The sequence below is a fragment of the Suillus fuscotomentosus genome (assembly GCF_016647785.1).
Source record: "Suillus fuscotomentosus strain FC203 chromosome Unknown F5891scaffold_37, whole genome shotgun sequence".
Taxonomy (NCBI): Eukaryota; Fungi; Basidiomycota; class Agaricomycetes; order Boletales; family Suillaceae; genus Suillus; species Suillus fuscotomentosus.
The window spans coordinates 14876-37432 of NW_024539549.1; the positions used below are offsets into that span (position 1 = coordinate 14876).

General features: G+C 44.3%; 2 protein-coding genes across 2 annotated transcripts; one reads left to right on the forward strand and one right to left on the reverse strand.

The window, feature by feature from the left end:
* Positions 1-8570: 8570 nt before the first annotated feature.
* F5891DRAFT_1190438 (uncharacterized protein) lies at positions 8571-11794 on the reverse strand (the record flags this gene model as incomplete). The annotated part of the gene is made up of 8 exons (XM_041367297.1): positions 8571-9304; positions 9362-9616; positions 9673-9779; positions 9840-9971; positions 10022-10232; positions 10299-10392; positions 10448-10663; positions 11717-11794. The coding sequence occupies 8 exons, from the start codon at positions 11792-11794 to the stop codon at positions 8571-8573; spliced, it is 1827 nt and encodes a 608-aa protein (XP_041224244.1).
* An 8885-nt stretch (positions 11795-20679) lies between these two features.
* F5891DRAFT_1190439 (uncharacterized protein) lies at positions 20680-21353 on the forward strand (the record flags this gene model as incomplete). The annotated part of the gene is made up of 4 exons (XM_041367298.1): positions 20680-20725; positions 20782-20859; positions 20912-21182; positions 21236-21353. 4 exons carry the CDS (start codon positions 20680-20682, stop codon positions 21351-21353), a joined length of 513 nt encoding a protein of 170 aa, XP_041224245.1.
* Between the last annotated feature and the right edge of the window lie 1204 nt (positions 21354-22557).

Here is a 22557-nt window from a genome sequence, read left to right on the forward strand (position 1 = left end):
GATAAAATGACAATATATAACAAAGATATAAAAAGTATACAACCATTCCTCGTCGGCTGCAAAAAAAGAAAGGTCATAGATCTGTTATGACTGTTCATACCGGGCTAGACTTGCGGGCATCCATGGGTATGTATGATGACTCAAGTTGCTCGTAGTCTAAAAGCTACTCACAAGTCGACATAATTCCCCTACCACTCCTTACTGGCTGTGATGGTGCCATGTCGCATCATAGTCACAAGCTCTCATGCTAAAATATATTTAAGAGCAATGCCAAAGTCATTTTTCATGGGAAAGTCTTCAATAACTTTATAATTCAAAGGACAAATGAGTAAAAACGCGGATGCTCAACAACCTGGACACAATTACCCTATCACCCCTGACCGGCTATAATGGTGCAATGTCACACCCTGGTCACAAGCTTCAATACTAATATAGATATGATGCCAGGTGTTCAGGCCGCTTTTCAGGAGAAAGTCTTAACTAGCTTTATAATTTTAACCAGATATGATGACAAATGAGAATGCTTAACACTTGGCACACAATTACGCTAGAAATTCTTACTGGCTGTGATGCCGCAATGTCGTGATATTTTCACGAACTCCTCGTTGTAGTCTAGATCTGCATATATACATGTCTATGTATCAACAACACAGATTTTTTCGAGTATAAATGGCCATATTTGACAGAAACATAATTATGTCGTTCTATCGTTCTCACGGCTACAATATCAAGGACTCATGAATTCACTGATGGGCCGCTGTCACTCCCTTTGATGTGTTTTTCTCCTTTTCTGCTGTTCTTTCTTTTGACGCGCTCTCTCTCTTCTTTCTGGTCCAGTATCCTGTCAGCTTCCATTGGCCCATTGGGATGTTTGACGGTTTTGTTTTGTTTTCTAACGTCCTTTGTTGCTTCTTGTCTAGCGTGAGACTGACTGCATCTGCTCTCTGTAACATCCGCTTGTCCGCTATCCGGTTTTCTATTGCAACTGTTTTGATTCCGTCGGTTATCACGATCGTGTCCGTTTCGTATTCGTGAATTGCTGTGAATGCTTGAAGTGTCGGTTTTCCTAGTAGGAAGCCCCAGCTTCCGCCACTGTCAAAGACTTCAAATGTGCTCCGCACTCCGACTTCTTCAATCCTAATCATTCCCGTCCACTTTGCGATTGCCTTGACTATATTTCCATTTGCCATCCTTAATCGTTTGTCTGATGCGCTCCAGTTTCCCAATCTGTGCTTGATCTTCTCGAAGATCGACATGCACATTGCACTGGTCATTGCGCCGTCATTGAATATCGCTCATACTCTGACTCTTTCTCCTTGTGGACCTTCTAGCTCTATTCGGTGAGCGAATGGAACTGCCTCTCCGTTTTTTAACTGAGCTTTTGTGACAACCGGGTGTCCAACCGAATACAAGTCATTGGTTTCAATTGCATCGTGAAGTTCAATAGTACATGCGATATCCTTAGCTACGCGCTCAGCAGAAACTTTGGGGCTAATGGTCCTAGGGTTGTCCTCGCATGTTGCCTCTTCGCATGCGAGGACTTCAACTCCAGCTTGAATGTCTTTGAGACTTTGGGTCGACGTAATGTTCTTTTTTACGTCGACCCGTCCGCTTTTCCCTGTTGTTCAGGAATCTCTTCGATCCACGCTTCTAACTGTGTCTCCTCGTAGCCATTACTCATGACTAGTGATATCGGTGTGGCCATTGCCCTGTTGTATGCGCCCAGCGTCTTGCTCACAATTGCTCTCCACGCTGCTTCTTTGCGTGTTAGCCTCTCTTCGTGGTTCGGCGGTAATGGGCAATCCCGTCTGTTGTGTCCGTGCGTCCCACATGCGAAGCATTCACTGGATGCGATGGCTGCTGTGCCCGGCTTTAGCGGGTATCCTGTTTCTTGCGTGACTCTCGCATTCTCTCCCCATCTCGTGTTCCACTGTGCGAGCTGCGCTCTGTATGCTGCTTTTCCTGCAGTGCTATCCGGGTGTTGCGGCATCATTTGAACTAGCTGCCTGACCATTGTTTTCATCTCCTCCGTTACTACCAACGGCTGTTGCGTTGTGGCCGGTTGCCGATTATACATTGGTTGTGTGTTCTGACGATTGGTTGCTGCTGGTACCCGGTTATATGTGTTGTTCGCTGTCGGAAGCGTTGGCGGTGTTGTGGGGTTAATCGACATTCTATTGAATTGACTTTGCAATGCTGCGATTGGGTTTTGCTGAGGTGCTCGTGTCTGGACGCGAGCTAGGTCTGCGCGTAGCGCTTTGAGTTCGTGTGATTGCTTGAGGTATTGTTCTTGTTTCTCTACAAGCCGACTTCCCTTGAGCTCCGTCACCGCTTTCGTGAACTCCTCCCACTTGGTATATTCTTCGTCTTTCAATAGATCTTTTATGATGTCCGGCAGTTTACTGCGGACTTGCCATATCATCGACGTGCTCTGTTCAATGCCTGCGTCTGTTGCGAGTTGAAGCGTCTTCATCGCCCATGCTACGTGCGTCCAGCATTCTCTATCATAGAGTGTCTTCTTTTTTCCTACGTCTTCTTCTCGTAGTATATGCTCTAGCAATTCTTTCTCGTACTCTGCTCTTGTCTTCTCCGCTATCTGGACTGGCGGCCAGCATTTCTCGAATGCTATCACGAATGTGTTCCATGTCGCTTTGTCTTTCGACTGCAACACTTTGAACCATCGTTCTGCTTGCGAACTTGTTCCGAGGTAATCACCGAAAGCGTCTAATTTGTCGGTGCTGTCTGTTATCGTCTGCTGACGCATTGCTCGATTGAAGGATTTCAGGAAATCCGCCGGATTTTCTGATGCTCTTCCATCGCCATGAAATATCTGCGGGGTCTCTACAGGCATGAAGGTTTTTAACTGTGCGAGTGCAAAGAATTCGGCTAGGTTGTAATTTGGTACTGTGGAGATGGATGTGAGCTGCTCTGTCTTCGTGCGACGACATGGTTGTTGGACTTCGGACGATGGTATGTAGATGTCTAATTTTGGGACCTCTAGTTCTGGGAAAGGGACTTGATTGTTCTGCTGTTCGTCTTCTTCCGAGAGGCTGCTTAGTGACAATGTGCTACAGTGACTTGGCGTGTTGTGCCCTGATGGATCTGGTGTATCGAGAGGAGATGATGCTGCTGATGTCTCTTCTGACCAGAGTTCCCAGTTCATTTTTAAACGAACGTTGGTTACCGCTTGTCCTTTTGCTGTTCTGGGTCTCAATTTGTTAGCTTTGGGCATCAAATATAAATGTAAATGCGAGTAAGATGAACACTGCTCTTTTTTGTAATTGGTGTTGTTTTTGATGTGAGTTGCGACGTAATAAGACTGTATGTTTCTGTAAATGGTTCGTTAGCTTCTATTTGGGAGCTTCTATGTTCTATTCTATGACTAAAATCTAGACCGCGAGCTAATGCTTCTTTCTTCTGCGTGCTTTTTTTTGTGTGATAGGTGTGTGATGCAATATCGCGCTGGTTCGGATTCTCTCTGTTCACCACGATGGACTAGGACAAAAGCAGTGAGGGGAGAGCTCTGTGATGCATGATGATGTGCTACACTATGAACAGAGTTTGGCTATGTGCGCGTGTCGCTGACTAAGCTATGGCTATCGCCGAAGGACCAACTGCCTCTTGTCTATGTCTCTTCCTTTAGTCTATGCCTTGGGACCCCTGGTCCAACGTGTGTGGTCCTAAGTGCTGCCCCCATCCATTTCAGCAACCCAGAAGGCGAGGTCTTAAAGTTCGCCTCTTGGTCTTAATATTCATTTTTTTCCAGCTGGCCCGCTTTGCACGCTTGAGGGGGCTCGCAGCAGTGCTTTTGGGTATGGACTCTTGATGATCTTCGAGATTGGTGAGGTGGCGATTAATTCAAATATGTTATTCTGACGATTCACTTCTAGTTCTCATGCTCATCACTGTATTTGTGAAATATCGGCACTATTTTGGTTGTCATAACACGTTAATAAGAAGTGTCTACGGCGATGGACTCCTCTACATGTCCTGCATCACAAGTATTAACACCATTGTTATTATGATTTTCGTGCTGACATCTCTATAGTGGTATCCACTCTTAATGTGATTGTCATCTCTGTGTTCCCTGTGAGCTCTTTTCTGATTACGCAGGCTTCGAAGAACTGAACACACCCTTAGCTCTCATACAGCGAGACCTTAAACATGTTAGCCTGGTCATATATATATATATATATATCGTCAAAAGCTCATATTCGACATTTTAGACCCCAGATTGTTGTGCACAGCGTTCTCGCTTCATGAATACTATTTGGTCTTCAAGTGAACAGGGAGCAATCGGTCATCCCCACATACCTATCGACGAATGCACCGGAAATGCAATCCCTTCCCGATGGGTTTCAAGCGTGGTATGAAGGCAGGGAGACATGTACTGATGCTGGCCAACTAGATCAAGCTTAGATGTGCTAATAATTTGTGGGTCCCATGGATAGCATTGTCATTTTAGTTGGCTGACTATGAGTTGCTCGTCTCCTAGTTTCTCTTTGTCGTTGTAACGGGGATGTCGATTGCAGATAGTAGCGTAGTCAACCAATTAACATCGTTGACCGGTCAAACCATAATGCCAGAAATGGCTTTAGCTGGAGCTCCGGCAACACTTGAACTTTAATGAACCACGAGTAATATCAGGCACAATCGATCGTTTTTCAGATAAGTTCAAACATCCACATTGCTCGAGCAATACCAAAACTTGTCCCAAAACAACTGTACTGATTGACTGCGAACTAGGCATTGCACTGTCAACCATGGTACCAAAGCAGAAGCATAATGTACTGTCCCCGCGTGCCCTTCGTACTGCCGACTCAATTTCCAACCAATATGCAGGTCAAAACTCCATTCTAAGGCGCGCAGGTGAGTCATACGGTTGAATCCTGGTTGCACAGCGACCTGCTCATACTCACGTCAAGTCCACAAACCATGTTTGAGCAACAATCTGTATTTGATTGGCAATATGTGTTACATGCACTGACATGCATAGATGCTGTCAAAGCAGCAGCAATGGCGACGAAGGAGAAACACATTTTCTGTGCGAAGTGATATGGAATATTCTGAGGGGATCTTCAATAGTATCTCTGAGGATGGGGGAACACTGTAGGACGACGGCAAGCTTTTTATATTTATGGGCATGACTCTGATCAATTTGGCAGAATTGTTATTGCTATCAGGTCAGACGGCAGAAATTTCGGTAGAACCTGCAGGAGCGTGTCCAATTACGACCCTTGTATCATAACCTGCCATTAGGTACTGGGGCCATAGTTAGTATAGTAGTTCATCAGAGTGAGTCCCCTCGCATAAATCACTCATTTGAACCGTCTCTGGCAGCACTCCGCTCTTTGCAATTCAGAAATACAAATTTCTTCACTCGTGCGATTTGTGTGCTGCTAGTCTTGAAAGAATAACCAGTTCATTCTGCGAACGAGGCGATGGTAAGATTTACGCGACACCGACACGACGAAGCTTGATGCAGCACGATATGGGAGAGACTTGACGCGCAAATGATGGTGGGTTGCGTCTGTGGCTGGTATTGTGAAATGTTCCCAATGATAATATTGATGTGACCTCGTTCCAACCATCATGCTTGTGACTGTAGTTAGACAACCTCATTCTGATCTAGAATGGCCTGTGGTATTATTCCTTGTTTAACCTGGTCAAACTCATCGAAATCAAAAGTATTCTTTGGAGCGTTTTGACTTCATTAATGCTTTGAACTTCTTTAGTCAAACTCATCGGGAGCCAGAAATTCGGTAGCAACGTCGTCAGGGGAGATACTACTCTCTGGACCAAAAAGGACATCCACATCACGAATCTTGGTCGAGAGCAAAGGTATCCACACTAAAGACACTTGAAGATCCTGTGCGGTCTCAATAGTAATCCCCACTTGTTCACGAGTGTGCATGTGAGCATGTCGACGGCAGGTGGACTTCCCAGCTTCCACAGCTTTGATGAAGCTGTGTTGTCGAACATTTGGCCTTATTTTGCTGAGTGTTTCAAATGTGTTCAGTCCCACTGATAATGGAGGTTATGATACAATGCCCGTAATCAATCAAACACGCTATTGCAGGCATCTGACAGCAATAACAAATTCTGCTAAATCAATCAGAATCGTGCCCATGAGAATACGGAAGATATAAAAGCTGGCCGTCGTTTCCCCATCCTCAGAGATATCATTTGAGATCTCCCTTAGAAGAATCCATAGCATCTCGCATGTTTCTCCTTCCTCGCCATTGTCGTTGCTTTGACTGCATCTATATCTGTCAGCACATATGGCGCATCTACATCAACATGCAAAACAGATGCAGATTGCTGCGCAAAGCTATGTTTGTAGAATTGATGTGAGTATGAGCACTCGGGAGTCGGCATGATGGTGGATGTTTGGCTATAATTACACTTCAACTTCGCCACTAAGCCGCACAAATTTTGAAAATCCGATCAGGAATATCATCATTTATTTGTGATGTACACCCCTGGTCTAAGGCAGAGTTCAGGAGGGAACCTCGCAGAACTTGAGGGTACCTGAAATTCGCAGGGATGTAAATCAGATCTTATACAGTCGTTTGCATAAAGATTTTCAGTTGCGAAACCACGCAACATGTATTTGTAGAGCAGGAAAATACCTTGGTATCGTGACTTTGGCCACCCATTTCATACTGTGACAAATATATACAAACATGTGTTGCGTGGTTTCGCAACTGAAAATCTTTATGCAAACGACTGTAACACAATTGAATTCAATAGAACATGAAAACTGACATCCCTGAAGTAAGATGGTCACGTGACGGTGTACGCTCAGGCTGGAGCTTCGAGTCAAATCACTCTCGAGCTCTCCACACTACCCTTTGATAGAAAGTACCGCATATAGGTGTTGCCTCCTTTTGTCACCTTCATCATGACACACACTCCCATATAAACTTGGGCTTCGACTATATACCAGAAAATAACACATCTGTCATGAATCACGATCAGCAATCTAGGCTAGTGGTGTCTCCAAGTCGTTGGCTCACACAAAGAAACAGATCTACCAGCTAGCCTTCTAGTCTAACATTAATGTTAGACGAACAGATTCAAGATCATTTGCGCAGCCCAAGTACATTCCCTCCCAATATAAATCATCATCAACAATGATCGCTCGTTTCGACAGCCTCCCCAACTCAAGCTTACTGGACCACAAGAAAAACCAGACACGGTCGGTCATTTTCAAATAAGTTCAAACATCTGCATTGTTTGGGCAGTACGAAAATTTGTCCAAAAGCAACTGTACTGATCTACTCCCAACAAGTTGCACCATCAACTGTGATACCAAAGTGAAAGCAGAAACATGACTCACCATTGCGATGTGCTTCTCAGGCTATCAGCTTGATTTTCAACCTACTGGCAGCAGGCGATAATGTCATTATGATGTATTATATTGCTGTCATGGTAGAAGGAAGGTGATATATCCTGGTTTATGACACAATGTGTGGGAAGATGATACATCAATCATAGCGCTGTGATATAACACCTATTTACTGAGGATATACCAGCAGTAGAGCCATGATATATCAAAGATATATCATATATTCCCCGGCTGCAGTACTTGCATATATCACCTACTACTAGTAGTACCTGTGATATAACACCTATTTACTGAGGATATACCAGCAATAGAGCCATGATATATCAAAGATATATCATATATTCCCCAGCTGCAGTATTTGCATATATCACCTACTACTAGTAGTACCTGTGATATAACACCTATTTACTGAGGATATACCAGCAGTAGAGCCATGATATATCAAAGATATATCATATATTCCCCCAACCGCTGTACTTGCATATTTCAATGATATATCATCTCCTACCTTAATGCCCCCAGTAGAACATGATATATCATAGATTACCCTGGCTGCAGTACTTGTATATTTTAATGATATATCACCTACCTCAATGCCCTCAGTAGAATATGATATATCATATATTCCCCTGGCTGCAGTACTTGAATATTTTAATGATATATCACCGGTGACCTACTAGCACATTCCTTAATCTCACTTGCTTCGTAAATTAAAATCCACAACGAGTGACACACAAGGGCACAAGTCCCACAATTCAATAAGTCAAAGCAAAAACAAAAAAGTTGATAAGTACTAGTACTACTAGATATGCTGAGATCATCTGCTTCAAAGTTCCATGATCTTGCTGTGTATGAGCATGGCTATGCAAGTGCTGCCGCCATTCGGTTGGCATACATGTGAGAATTTCCAGTCTATTGGTATGGTATTTGCCTTATGGTTTGCAGCGCAGGTTTACCACCTGCCTCGATGCGAGCAAGACAGGGCTGCAGGTTAAACCCCACGTCTTTGAGGCAGATCACAAGTCTTGTGGTAAATGCAAGCCCTACTATATGGCCGCTCTTGAACAGAACATCGAGGGTCAAGAGGTATCGAAACGCAAAGGCTCGACTCTGTACATCCTGGATGCCCTTGTTGATGAGGGCCATTGCCTCTGTGGGCTTCCACACTTCGTATATTGTTCAGGTAGCTACATTAAAAACATGACAGACTACAATATATCTACTTGTGAGACTTTTTCTTCAACCCCTCACCACTGCGCTGGACTTCGGTCTGCTTCCTCTTTGGTGCAGGCTTTGTTCCTTGCTTGACACCAATTTTGTTGGCTTCAGCAGCTCGCGTAGAAGGGCGTGGTGGGTGCTTGGTGCATCTGTTGGAGGCAGCAGAGACAACATGTAATGAAGACACCATCTCCGTCTCCAAACCGGGTTGGAGAGTTTCACCAGCCAAGACTCCCCCGATGTCACAAGGTGACAGCTGGCGAGAAGCCGCAGAAGACCCCCGGTCAATGGACAATGGTTGATGAGGAGCTGACGGGGGTTGGTGTTTGGTAGACTTGAAATGAATTGACTCGGGCGGTGTGGATGTAGACAGGAGTGACAGTGTGATAGTCATTAGCAAGGACAATGGAATATGGGTGTCTGAGGGTGCGTGCGGCCCCAAATTGAACATCGGTTGGTTGAATGGCAATGGATTGCCATGTGGTTCCATGGACAGTCCATTGACCTCTGCAAGTGCAGAAAATTGATTCATTTGCTGAGCCAAGAGCGAAGCAGGCTGGGGCAAGAGGGTGGTGTGAAACGACGACAATGGATGAAACATGAGAGGAGGGATAGCTTCGACTGATGGATCCGCCACACTGACACCTGGCCATTGAGTGCGATTAAAGGTGGGGGATGTAGTTAGCGGGTCTTCATCAAATGCTGTCAACTTTCTCCAAGCAGTGATTGGCGTATCTGTCGTGTTATGAGCAAATGTGATAGGGTTCAAGTCAGTGCGCATCGACCACTCACCATGTTCTTTCGTTCCTGCAAGTGCGTTGAAGTCCGGAGAGGGATCAAGCACATTTCCAACCAAGGACTTGTCCTCCAGTGAGATCAGGCCAGGTGGAAGACGAAGTGAAGTTGACTTGTCCTCCAGTGAGATCAGGCCAGGTGGAAGACGGGGTGAGGTTGACTTGTCCTCTAGTGAGATCAGGCCAGGTGGAAGACGAGGTGAGGTTGGGGTGGATGAGGGAGCCACTGGCAGTGTGGACTTTGAAGATGCACCTATGGTAAATTTTCATTAATCATAATTTTGAGTCGCATAGCCAGGAATCACTTACCATAGATGCATCCAAGGTGTCGTTCAAATGGTGATAGGTACTGTTCATGGAAGTTCGGCGTACGTGCCTTGAAGCTCAGACCATCTGCGGTTTTACCGTGGTGGTAGCTATTGATGCATTGATGAATCAGTACATGCAATTGGCACAACAAAGAGCAAACAACACACCTTAACGTCATAATGTCACCTTCACACAAAGGGTCGACTCCGCCCATGAGAAGGGTGTAGTGCCATCCACCCATCAATACTGAGAGGTCCTCGAAGATTTGACCTAGAAGGATTGGTAGCTCTTGAATTGCACTTCAAATTGTAAGTGATCAGCACTATTTTGGATCAAGTACATCACTTACTGATAAACTTCTTCTTTTGTTCGTGAATCCTGTCCCACAACATCACCCAATCTTCTGGCAGCATTAAGACGTACAGTTTCCTCCCGAATTTCCTTCTTAACTTCGTCCGACTCATCCGCAAAGCAATCAGTGGTGTGTTGCCGGACTGCGCTTAGCCTTTGTGTAGGTTGTACAGGATTATTTTTGAGTGCGTCAGAGACCAATGGTTTGACTTTGGACTCATAGTGAAGTTTTGAATATGCTTCAACTTCTTTGAGGTCTCGAGTGCCTCATGCACGCTGGCCAAGTAGTGCAGATAGGGCTTTACTGGTTGAGCTACTGCCAGGTGTAGTTTTTCCCTTTGAATTATTCCGAAACCATTCCCGCAATTGCTAACCAAGAAAAACTATTATATATTATAAATAGGACAACGTGAATACCACGTACTTTGTGCCATTCTCCCGCTTGCATCGGCCGTGAGTTTGACTCGCTGTCTTCTTGTTCGGTGGATTCAGGTTCATTTATAATATCAGGCTGGGCTGTTTCATTAATGGAGTTGATAAGAGCTCCACCATGTTCATCAATACTGGCGTTCTCGACACAAGGTGGGCTGCTGTTTAGCTCTATCTCTTCTGGAAAGTCGTTGAACCACCTCGGAAACAGCTACTCAAAAAATTGAGGTAGTTTCTTCTCCTTTTGCATCTGTAAGTAGTTGGGCAGCTCATTCTGCAGCCAGATTAATTGTTCTGCGCTCGTCCACCTGGGAGGCGCCATCTGTATGTTGGGTGAGTATTGATTCATTCGTATTTCATATGTCACTCACTGACGATTTTTTTACTTGGTTTTGTATACAGGTGCAATAATGAACCGAACTGTCACTCGGGTCCTTACTTGACCTTGAAGTTTTTTCGTCTTTGATGACTCAGGATATATTTCACAAACCAAGCAATACCAATCGTCGAGTGAGTCGTACAAATACTGTATTTGTTTACACATGAACTGATACCCTGATTATCCCTCACATATTACAGTGACCTATTTCCGTATAATACGAGGGAACGGACGTGCATAATATCCCGTATGATACGGGCCAGCGGACCATGGGCCCATGATCAAAATATCCTCGACTATGACGGATGGGCCGGGAGGCAAATTATTCCCGATGGAGGTGGGTGGGCCCATGCAGGGGATATATAGAGTAGATGAGTGGGCCGATGTACATGAATATTAGGTAGACGGGTGGGCCGAGGTAGTTGGATATTATGCAGATGGGTATATTAAGGTAGATGTGTATGAGATAGATGGGTAGGTACTTGTTATCACATTCACGGGTGGGCCCAGACACATATTAAATTAGATGGGTGGGCCGAGGGTATTATACAATATTGTATTATACGGGTGGGCCCAGACGCATATTAATTAGACCGGTGGGCCGAGGGTGTTGTATGGGATGTTGTATTAGACGGGTGGGCCGAGGGTGGTATAAAATATAGATGGGTGGGCCCATGTGTATCATAATTGTAAACACGATGGAGCTGAGGTAGTTGTACATCAACCAAATCAGAGGAGGTAATAAAATCAAAGTTACCAAGTTCCTGGAGCAGCAGGTGATCTCCTGACATGGCCTTTGATGGTGCACAGGTTGTCTTGCAAAATTTGGAATCCGGGGTGCGAAGCTTGTGTTACCCTATGAGAAGCCAAGTTCCGATTACCAACCTTTGGGTCAACCGTACTCAGAGGAGGTAATAAATCAAAGTTCCTGAGTTCCCGGAGCAGCAGGTGATCTCCTGACATGGCCTTTGATGGTGCACAGGTTGTCTTGCAGAATTTGGAATCCAGGGTGTGAAGCTTGTGTTGCCCTATGAGATGCCAAGTTCTGACCACCCAAATTTGGGTCAACCATACCGACTTCCAAGTTCCGGGACCCGGGAGTCGACAAATGAATATCTGATAACCAGCACACTTCCAATCAGGTAGTATTTCATTGAGCAATGAATCATCCAAGGGGTCTCTTATCAGACTCGGTAGTCAATATAGGCAAATGATAATGAAAACATGAAAGTTGTTATTATGCTATTTTTCAAACCCGAGACCCTGAAACCCATTGTTCAACATGTCCATTTTTCACTCACTGCACAAATCACCAAGTTTCGAGTGCCAAAGCGTGAAACTTGAAACCCAGTGTGCAACATGTCCATTTTTCATGTACATTACACAATTCATTGAGTTCTGAGTGCCAAGTGCCGAAACCCGAACCCCGAGACCCGAAAATATGTATGCAACATTTCCATTTTTCACTTGTTGCACAAATCACTGAGTTTTGAGTGCTGAAACCCGAAACTCAAAACCCGGCATGCAACATGTCCATTGTTCAATTATATTACACAAGTAATTGAGTTCCGAGCTCCGAGGGCCAAAACCCGAACCCCGAGACCCGAAAATATGTACACAACACGTCCATTTTTCACTCATTGCACAAATCACCGAGTTTTGAGTGCTGAAACCCAAAACTTGAAACCCGGCATGCAACATGTTGATTTTTCATTTACATCACACAAATCATTGAGTTCCGAGGTCCGAGGTCCGAGACCCGAACCCCGAACCCCGAAAATATGTGCACAACATGTCCATTTTTTACTTGTTGCACAAATCACCGAGTTTCAAGTGCCGAAACCCAAAACTCGAAACCCGGCATGCAACATGTTGATTTTTCATTTATATTACACAGATCATCGAGTTCCGAGCTCCGAGGGCCGAAACCTGAACCCCGAGACCCGAAAATATGTACACAACATGTCCATTTTTCACTCATTGCACAAATCACCGAGTTTTGAGTGCTGAAACCCAAAACTTGAAACCCGGCGTGCAGCATGTTGATTTTTCATTTACATCACACAAATCATTGAGTTCCGAGGTCCGAGGTCCGAGACCCGAACCCCGAACCCCGAAAATATGTGCACAACATGTCCATTTTTTACTTGTTGCACAAATCACTGAGTTTCAAGTGCCGAAACCCAAAACTCGAAACCCGGCATGCAACATGTCCATTTTTTGATTTATATTACACAAATCATCAAGTTCCGAGTGCCGAGGGCCGAAACCCGAACCCCGAGACCCGAAAATATGTATGCAACATTTCAATTTTTCACTTGTTGCACAAATCACTGAGTTTCAAGTGCGGAAACCCGAAACTCAAAACCGGGTGTGCAACATGTCCATTGTTCAATTATATTACACAAGTCATTGAGTTCCAAGCTCCGAGGGCCAAAACCCGAACCCCGAGACCCGAAAATATGTACACAACATGTCCATTTTTCACTCATTGCACAAATCACTGAGTTTTAAAGTGCTGAAACCCGAAACTCGAAACCCGGCATGCAACATGTTGATTTTTCATTTACGTCACACAAATCATTGAGTTCCGAGGTCCGAGGTCCGAGACCCGAACCCCGAACCCCAAAAATATGTGCACAACATGTCCATTTTTTACTTGTTGCACAAATCACTGAGTTTCAAGTGCCGAAACCCAAAACTCGAAACCCGGCATGCAACATGTTGATTTTTCATTTACGTCACACAAATCATTGAGTTCCGAGGTCCGAGGTCCGAGACCCGAACCCCGAAAATATGTGCACAACATGTCCATTTTTTACTTGTTGCACAAATCACCGAGTTTCAAGTGCCGAAACCCAAAACTCGAAACACGGCATGCAACATGTTGATTTTTCATTTATATTACACAGATCATCGAGTTCCGAGCTCCGAGGGCCGAAACCCGAACCCCAAACCCCGAAAATATGTACACAACATGTCCATTTTTCACTCATTGCACAAATCACCGAGTTTTGAGTGCTGAAACCCGAAACTTGAAACCTGGCATGCAACATGTTGATTTTTCATTTACATTACACAAATCATCGAGTTCCAAGTGCCAAGGGCCGAGACCCGAAGCCCAAGACCCGAAAATATGTATGCAACATTTCCATTTTTCACTTGTTGCACAAATCACCGAGTTTCAAGTGCTGAAACCTGAAACTCAAAACCGGGTGTGCAACATGTCCACTGTTCAATTATATTACACAAGTCATTAAGTTCCGAGTTCCGAGGGCTGAAACCCGAACCCCGAGACCCGAAAATATGTGCACAACATGTCCATTTTTCACTCACTGTACAAATCACTGAGTTTTGAGTGCTGAAACCCGAAACTCAAAACCCGGCATGCAACATGTTGATTTTTCATTTACATTACTCAAATCATCGAGTTCCGAGTGCCGAGGGCCGAGACCCAAAGCCCGAAACCCAACATCATGTACACAACATGTCCATTTTTCACTCATTTCACAAATCACCAAGTGTCGAGTGTCAAAACCTGAAACCCGGTACTTCAAATGGACACAAATTGTATTTGTATGTATTATCCATTGGTGTAGGGCTCAAATAACCTGGGAATTGTATTTGTCAGTACTCGGTACTTGGGACTTGGGACTTGGGATTTGGTACTTGGTACTTGGTACTTGGCACTCAGTGATCGGTGGTCAGTGGTTGGTACTTGGGACTCGGTACTCGGTACTCGGTTCTCGGGACTCGGTACTCGGGACTTGGGACTCGAGACTCGGGACTTGAGACTTGAGACTTGGGACTTGGGACTCAGGATTCGGGACTCGGGACTCGGGATTCAGGACTCGAGACTCGGGACTCGGGACTCGGGACTCGGGACTCGGGACTCGGGACTCGGGACTCGGGACTCGGGACTCGGGACTCGGGACTCGGGACTCGGGACTCGGGACTCGGGACTCGGGACTCGGGACTTGGGACTCGGGACTTGGGACTCGAGACTCGGGACTCGGGACTCGGTACTTGGTACTCGGTGATTGGTGGTCAGTGGTTGGTACTCAAGACTCGGTAGTTTCTCCCTGATACCCACCAAAAAACCCACACCCACAAGGTGGGTGTGGGTATATCATGGGGTATGGGTGGGGGTAGTGCTACTCATACCCCGGGGTTCACCCACACTATTCCCTATCGGTACTCGGTACTCGGCACTCGGTGATCGGTGGTCAGTGGTTGGTACTCGAGACTCGGTAGTCAATATAGGCAAATGATAATGAAAAATGACAGTTGTAGTCCATGTCAAGGTGAGTGATTTGGTAGTCTTTCCTTGTCATTCAGCAAAACATCAGCAATAATGAAAAAATGAAAGTTGTTATTATGCTTAACTCCTTACCAAAGGTTGTAGTCCAAGTCCAGGTGAGTGTAGTGGTAGTCTTTTCTTGTCAATTGGTTATCTTGTTACTCATTACGCAGTACTTGGTACATGGTAATTGGTACTCAGTATTTGGTTTTGATACTCGGTATCTGGGAATCAGTAGTCAGCTTAATCAAGGTTGTAGTCCGAGTCTAGGTGAGTTTATTTGTAGTCTTTTCTCGTCCATTGGTTACCATGTGACCAAGATATAAGCTAAAGAAATCCAAAACATCAATAATGACAAATGAAATACATGTGTGCAGTAAGTGAGTCTAAAGATAAAGAATGAATATTAATAGCGAGACTTGCACATTATGTCGAGATATCCAACATGACAAGCCTGTGATGTGATCAGAGACCTGGAATAACACCCATATACATCCATTATAATAGCTTAAAAGCTTAGAAAGATTCATGAAGGATTGATGTAATGATAGGCAAAATGATGTGTGGAGAGTGACAGTAGACATCTTTTATATAAAGTCACATTTATATATGATTCAGGCCAAAAATATCATTACAAATATGTAGGATAGATTGTAAACTACCCAAGGAACCCATACTGCCTACTGCCCTGAGGGTAGGGGGTGGGTAGAAGGGATATAGTGAAAATATGAGTTGACCCAGCATTAAAGTCCTACCACTGCTCAACTAACCATTTTCGATGCTTTGGGTCTTTGAAGTTTCCCACACTCAATTTCTTACCCATTTCACTTCCTCAGTACTCAATTCTTGGTTGATTTGTCTGTAAATTTATGTCTATGATACTTAAGATATTTGAAATGTACCCCAGGTTTCTGATTATGAAGATTCAATGTTTTGAAGGCATGGGCCCCTTATCAGGCAAAATGGCAAGTATGCACACTAGCTCACAAACTCCAGCCTATTGTGAGCTGATCTTGGTCATAAGAAGCAAGAATATAAGCTATGCTCATTATATATTAAAAGGTTGGATCATGGATGCAAGGGCAAGATACTGAAAATTGTGAAAAAATGTCACAAGTGCAATTGTCTATGCTTTGTTCCTGGAGAAGGATCCTGTGTGTCCTGGGCTGGTTATATGATATATCTACTCCGAATATGCTCAGGAATAGACTCCCTACAGTCCTTGAGGTCCAGCTTTACAGGGAAAAACCCCCAGCGGGTGAACCACCAGAAGAGGGGGAGGTACACTATACAATAAAGGATTACCCTATGGTCCTGAGCTCCTGATACATTGTTTCTATTGTTGAATAGATGATTGAGATATAATTCCAAAGTCTGTTCACCTAGAAATGAACACATAGGAACATATTTTGTATTTTTATGTATATATGCAATATCCATTTAAGCACCAAGTCTCAACTACCGATTACCAAGTCCCGACACTTGATAGTTGATAGTCAGTATTTGAGCTCTGAGTGCCAATATTGCCTACCAATATCTCAGTCAAATGATAACCAAACCAAGACCCAAGTTCCAAACCTGACTACTGAATACCAAATATCAGTACTCGGGACTCGGGACTATTGGCTGGAGTACCCAACTATTGATTCCCAGGTACCGAGAATTAGAACCAAGTACCAAGTACCTGACTACTGATTCTTGGGTACCAAGTATCAGAACCAAGTACCAAGTACCCGACTACTGATTTGAAGTACCGGGTTTCGGGTTTCGGCACTCGACACTTGGTGATTTGTGCAATGAGTAGATGGGCATGTGGCATACATGTTTTTGGGCTTCGGGTTTTAGGATTCTGCCCTTGGCACTCAATGATCTGTGTAATGTAAATGAATAATGAACATGTTGCACACTGGGTTTCGAGTTTCGGGTTTCAGCACTTGAAACTCGGTGATTTGTGCAACAAGTGAAAAATGGAAATGTTGCATACATATTTTCAGGTCTCGGGGTTCGGGTTTCGGCCCTCGGCACTCGGAACTCAATGAATTGTGTAATGTACATGAAAAATGGACATGTTGCACACTGGGTTTCAAGTTTCACGCTTTGGCACTCGAAACTCGGTGATTTGTGCAGTGAGTGAAAAATGGACATGTTGTGTACATATTTTCAGGTCTCAGGCTTTGGGTCTCAGCCCTCGGCACTCGGAACTCGATGATTTGTGTGATATAAATGAAAAATCAACATGTTGCACACTGGGTTTCAAGTTTCACGCTTTGGCAGAACTCGAAGTTGTTGATTTAGATATCACCCAAAACCTGAACACCCGAATGTCAAATTTTCAGTGCCGAACCCCCAACCTTGACTGCCGGGTGCTGAGTCCCGAAGTCCGGAACTCAGGATTTGACATTTGAGATGAATGAAATTTTTCAGACATGTTTGAATTAATCTACGTATATCTATAAACATTTCACTAACCCCTGAACCCTGAAAGATATTTTTGTTGTCTTACATACCAAATTCCAAGTTCCGAGTTCCGGGACCCCGGACCCCCGAAACCCGGCAGTCCACAATTTCGGAGTTCGGGGGTTGGTAAAATGTGTATGGATATATGAAGGGTTGGTTTAAACATTTTAAAAGATGTCTCATATCAAATGTCAAGTCCCAAGTTTCGATTTCCGGGTTTCAAGAGTGCTGAGTCCCGAAGCCCGGAGTCCCGAAACCCGGAGTCCTGAAACCCGGAAATCAAAACTCGGGACTTGACATTTGATATGAGACATCTTTCAGAAATGTTTCAATCAACCTTTCATATATCCATGCACATTTTACCAACCCCTGAACCCCGAAATTGTGGACTGCCAGGTCTCGGGGTTCGGGGGTCCCGGAACTCGGAACTCGGGAAATTTGGGGAGATCAATAAAATTTGATTTACCCATGTTGAAAATATATTTTTGTTCTACATACCAAGTTCCGAGTTCCAGACCCCCGAACACCGAGACCCGGCAGTCTCGGGGTTCGGGGGTCCCGGCACTCGGAACTTGGGGAGATTTGGGGAGATCAATAAAATTTGATTTACAATTGAGTTGATTGGCAAACACATTGACTTACCCATGTTTGAAATATATTTTTGTTTACACATACTGAGTTCCGAGTTCCGGGTTCCGGACCTCCGAACCCTGAAACCCGAGACCCGGCAGTCCACAATTCTGGGGTTCAGGGGTTGGTAAAATGTGTATGAATATATGAAAGGTTGAATGAAACATTTTTGAAAGATGTCTCATATCAAATGTCAAATCCTGAGTTTCAACTTCTGGATTTTGGGAGTGCCGAGTCCCGAAACCTGGAGTCTTGAAACCCGAAATTCGAAACTCGGGACTTAACATTTGATATGAGACATCTTTCAAAAATGTTTCATTCAACCTTTCATATATTCATACACATTTTGCCAACCCCTGAACCCCAGAATTGTGGACTGCTGGGTCTCGGGTTTTGGGGTTGGGGGGTCCAGAACTCAGAACTCAGTATGTGTAAACAAAAATATATTTCAAACATGGGTAAGTCAATGTGTTTGTCAATCAACTCAATTATGAATCAAATTGTATTGATCTCCCCAAATTTCCCCCGAGTTCCGAGTTCCGGACACCCGATACCCGAGACTCAAATTGTATTGATCTCCCCAAATTTTCCCAAGTTCCAAGTTCCGGACACCCGACACCCGACACCCGGCAGTCTCGGGTATCGGGTGTCCGGAACTCGGAACTCGGGGGAAATTTGGGGAGATCAATACAATTTAATTTACAATCGAGTTGATTGACAACACATTGACTTAATCATGTTTGCAATATATTTTTGTTTAGACATACCGAGTTCCGAGTTCCGGACACCCGATACCCGAGACTGCCGGGTTTCGGGTGTCGGGTGTCCGGAACTCGGAACTTGGGAAAGTTTGGGGAGATCAATACAATTTGATTCACAATCAAGTTGATTGACAAACACATTGACTTAACTATGTTTGCAATATATTTTTGTTTAGACATACCGAGTTCCGGACACCCGATACCCGAGACCCGGCAGTCTCAGGTTTTGGGGTCCGGGGGTCCAGAACTCAGAACTCGGTATGTCTAAACAAAAATATATTGCAAACATAGTTAAGTCAATGTGTTTGTCAATCAACTTGATTGTGAATCAAATTGTATTGATCTCCCCAAACTTTCCCAAGTTCCGAGTTCCGGACACCCGACACCCGAAACCCGGCAGTCTCGGGTCTTGGGTATCGGGTGTCCGGAACTCGGAACTCGGTATGTCTAAACAAAAATATATTGCAAACATGGGTAAGTCAATGTGTTGTCAATCAACTCGATTGTAAATTAAATTGTATTGATCTCCCCAAATTCTCCCAAGTTCCGAGTTCCGGACACCCGATACCTGAGACCCGGCAGTCTCAGGTTTCGGGTTTCAGGGGTTGGTACATCTCGGTTTGGGGTTTGGCACTGAAAATTTGACATATATATTTTTGTGAGTGTTGTGCTTCTGGTGTCCATGCTTAGAAATAGGATTTGTTGCACACCAGGGTTCAGGTGTGGGGTTTTTCCACTTCAGTCCTGGATTATTGGTCAATGCCACACATGATAGATTCATGTTTTTGTGCTTAGGGGTTTAGATTTGGTGGTTGATGGTAGGTATATGCACTCATAGTGTACATGTATCCTATGTGTTTGATTCGCTGGTGGCTACATCAGCTGTATGTCTTGATGGAACATATCTAGGCTCACCCATATATGTAATACACCCCCGACGGCCCGCCCATCTATGTATTATCCCCCACGTCAGCCAACCCATCTATGTAATACATCCTATGTTGGCCCACCCGTCTATATAATACATCCTGCATCGGCCCACCCGTCTATATAATTATACCCCACCTCGGCCCACCTGTCTATGTAATAAATATTTTATAGCACCCTCGGCCCACCGGTCTATTTGATATCCCTTTCGTCGGCCCACCCGTATATGTAATACATTCCATGTCGGCCCACCTGTATATGTAATACACCCTACGTCAGCCCACCCGTCTATGTAATATTTCCCTACCTCGGCCCACCCATATATGTAATACACCCACGTCGGCCCGCCCGTCTATATAACAATATTTGTCTTACATCTCTCTTCAGCCCAGCTGTCTATAATATCCTACTCTACATATTACCCAGATGGGCCCACCCATCTCCATGAATGATCATATTCCCCCGGCCCATCCGTCAACATTAAGGATATATATATCATTGGCATACATGGGCCCACCCGTCTCCATCGGAAATAATATGTGTCCCGGCCCATCCGTCATCATCGAGAATATACACAACATGGGCCCATGATCAGCTGGCCCGTCTCATACGGGATATTATGGAGGTTGGGTGGCCCGTATAATACGGAATTTGTCACTGAAGGGGCTCTATCCCTACACCTACTGTCTCTCCTTGACATGAACGACAGTCACTCCAACATCAGATGCCCCCACAGTCAACCTGTACAGATGCTCCGTCACCCATGTTTCACAATGGAGCAATTCATCGAGGCCATTCACTTGGTGCAGAACGGTCACGGTAAGTCTTCATTATGATATTCTCAAAGCATTTTCTCATCCTCACATTTTACACAGTTCCCCTGTCATCTCCTCGACCATACGCGTGGCCTTACCAACCTGAAGACCAGGTGTGTCCAGTCCATGCGCAAAGGGGTATGTTGAACTCGCCTTTGTTTTTTCTTTCATTTTACTCATAATTACACAGTTTTGAATAGTTCAGATGACAACTCCACAGACATCGAGGACAATTCTTCAAATGTCAAGGACAATTCCTCAGATGTGTCTATCGATGATCTTTGGATTGGCTCTGAGATGGTCCTTGCGGATAATGGTTTCAAGTCCTCCTCCTCCAATGAGGGGGATAATGAAGCGGAGTCTGACACCAGCGCTGAGACACTCGTTGACCTTGACCCTGCTAGCCATTTCGATTGGTTCGTAACCACCCGCGTTGTTGGTGTAGGACTCTTTAGCGAAATGTAGGCATTTTTTTAAATTGATTCCGGTCCATAACACATCTAACTATACATAGAATTACTGCCCGGATGCTTCGTGCCCCAGGTACAACGGTCCATTACTTTGTCACCCTCCGTGAAGCCATGCAGCATTTCTGTCTTGCTTTGGCAATGTGGAATGGCGAGACAGTTTAATGTAAATGTAGTTGTTTCTGTCGCTACTTGTCGCTACATACTTATTGCTATGTACCTAAAATATTGTGGGATGTCCCCAATGAACAATCTATGTACTCCGTCGCCAGATGGATATATGTGTTTGACAAAATATTGTGGGGTATCCCTAATGAACAATCTGTACCTCGCAGGCAATATCATATACAATAAGCTTTGCACTCAGATTGGACGTATTCAATGAGTCATAGCCTAGGCCTCACAATAAGCTTTTTGCTCCAGCCAAACGTGCTACATCAGGTAACCGACACAAAAATGATAAACTCATACAATGCTTTATCTGATCTACAATATGTACAATATGAATCATAATTGTACTTCACATTACAAAGCTTTAAATACCCGGACTCTGTGGGATGAAAATGGCCAAATATGTATTTTTGATAGTCTTGTTGCAAATACCTGCCAGCTTGTCATCAAGATGGTATATTTTGTAATATCTGCCAGATGCTGCAAAATTGATCAATATGCATCATAATTGTACTTCACATTACAAAGCTTTAAATACCTGGACTATGTGGGATGGAAATGGCCAGATATGTATTCTTGATAGTCTTGTTGCAAATACCTGCCAGATGCTGCAAAATCGATGAAAGCCTCCATGGTCTCCAATCTGAGTATTAGTGCCATACACTTGCAGTACACTACAATTTTGGCCTGTCCTGGTCATCACTTATATCTTTTGATAGGGTTTTCTTCTTGTATAATATCTAAATAAATTTCAAGATCAGACAGGGGTTTATATGGCTGGACTATTTTGGATCACCACCACCAATGGGTAAAGGATGTGGAATAACTGTAGTGCAATATCATGATGTACTGATATGATTGTCACATGCAAGTTGTGCTTCCTATTGGAACCTTGACAAGATCTCTCTTGTTGCTGATATTAGATAAGTCATTGTGACACTAGACACCATTGTCCAGATTTTTCAAGTACACAATGTAAGTAATGAGTGACAGTGAGTTATCATCCTACCCGACTCTGATGAGTGATGATCATGGTATGCAACTGAAGGTTGTTATTTTATCTTGAAAAAACACTCTCTGAATGCTGTTATCCTCTATAGCCTTCCAAGGCCAGACTGTTTTGGACTGGGGCTGACTTTGGTTCAAAGTTGCGATGTGATGACAATGTGTTGACTTTCGCCAGCTGGCTGCTGGGGTG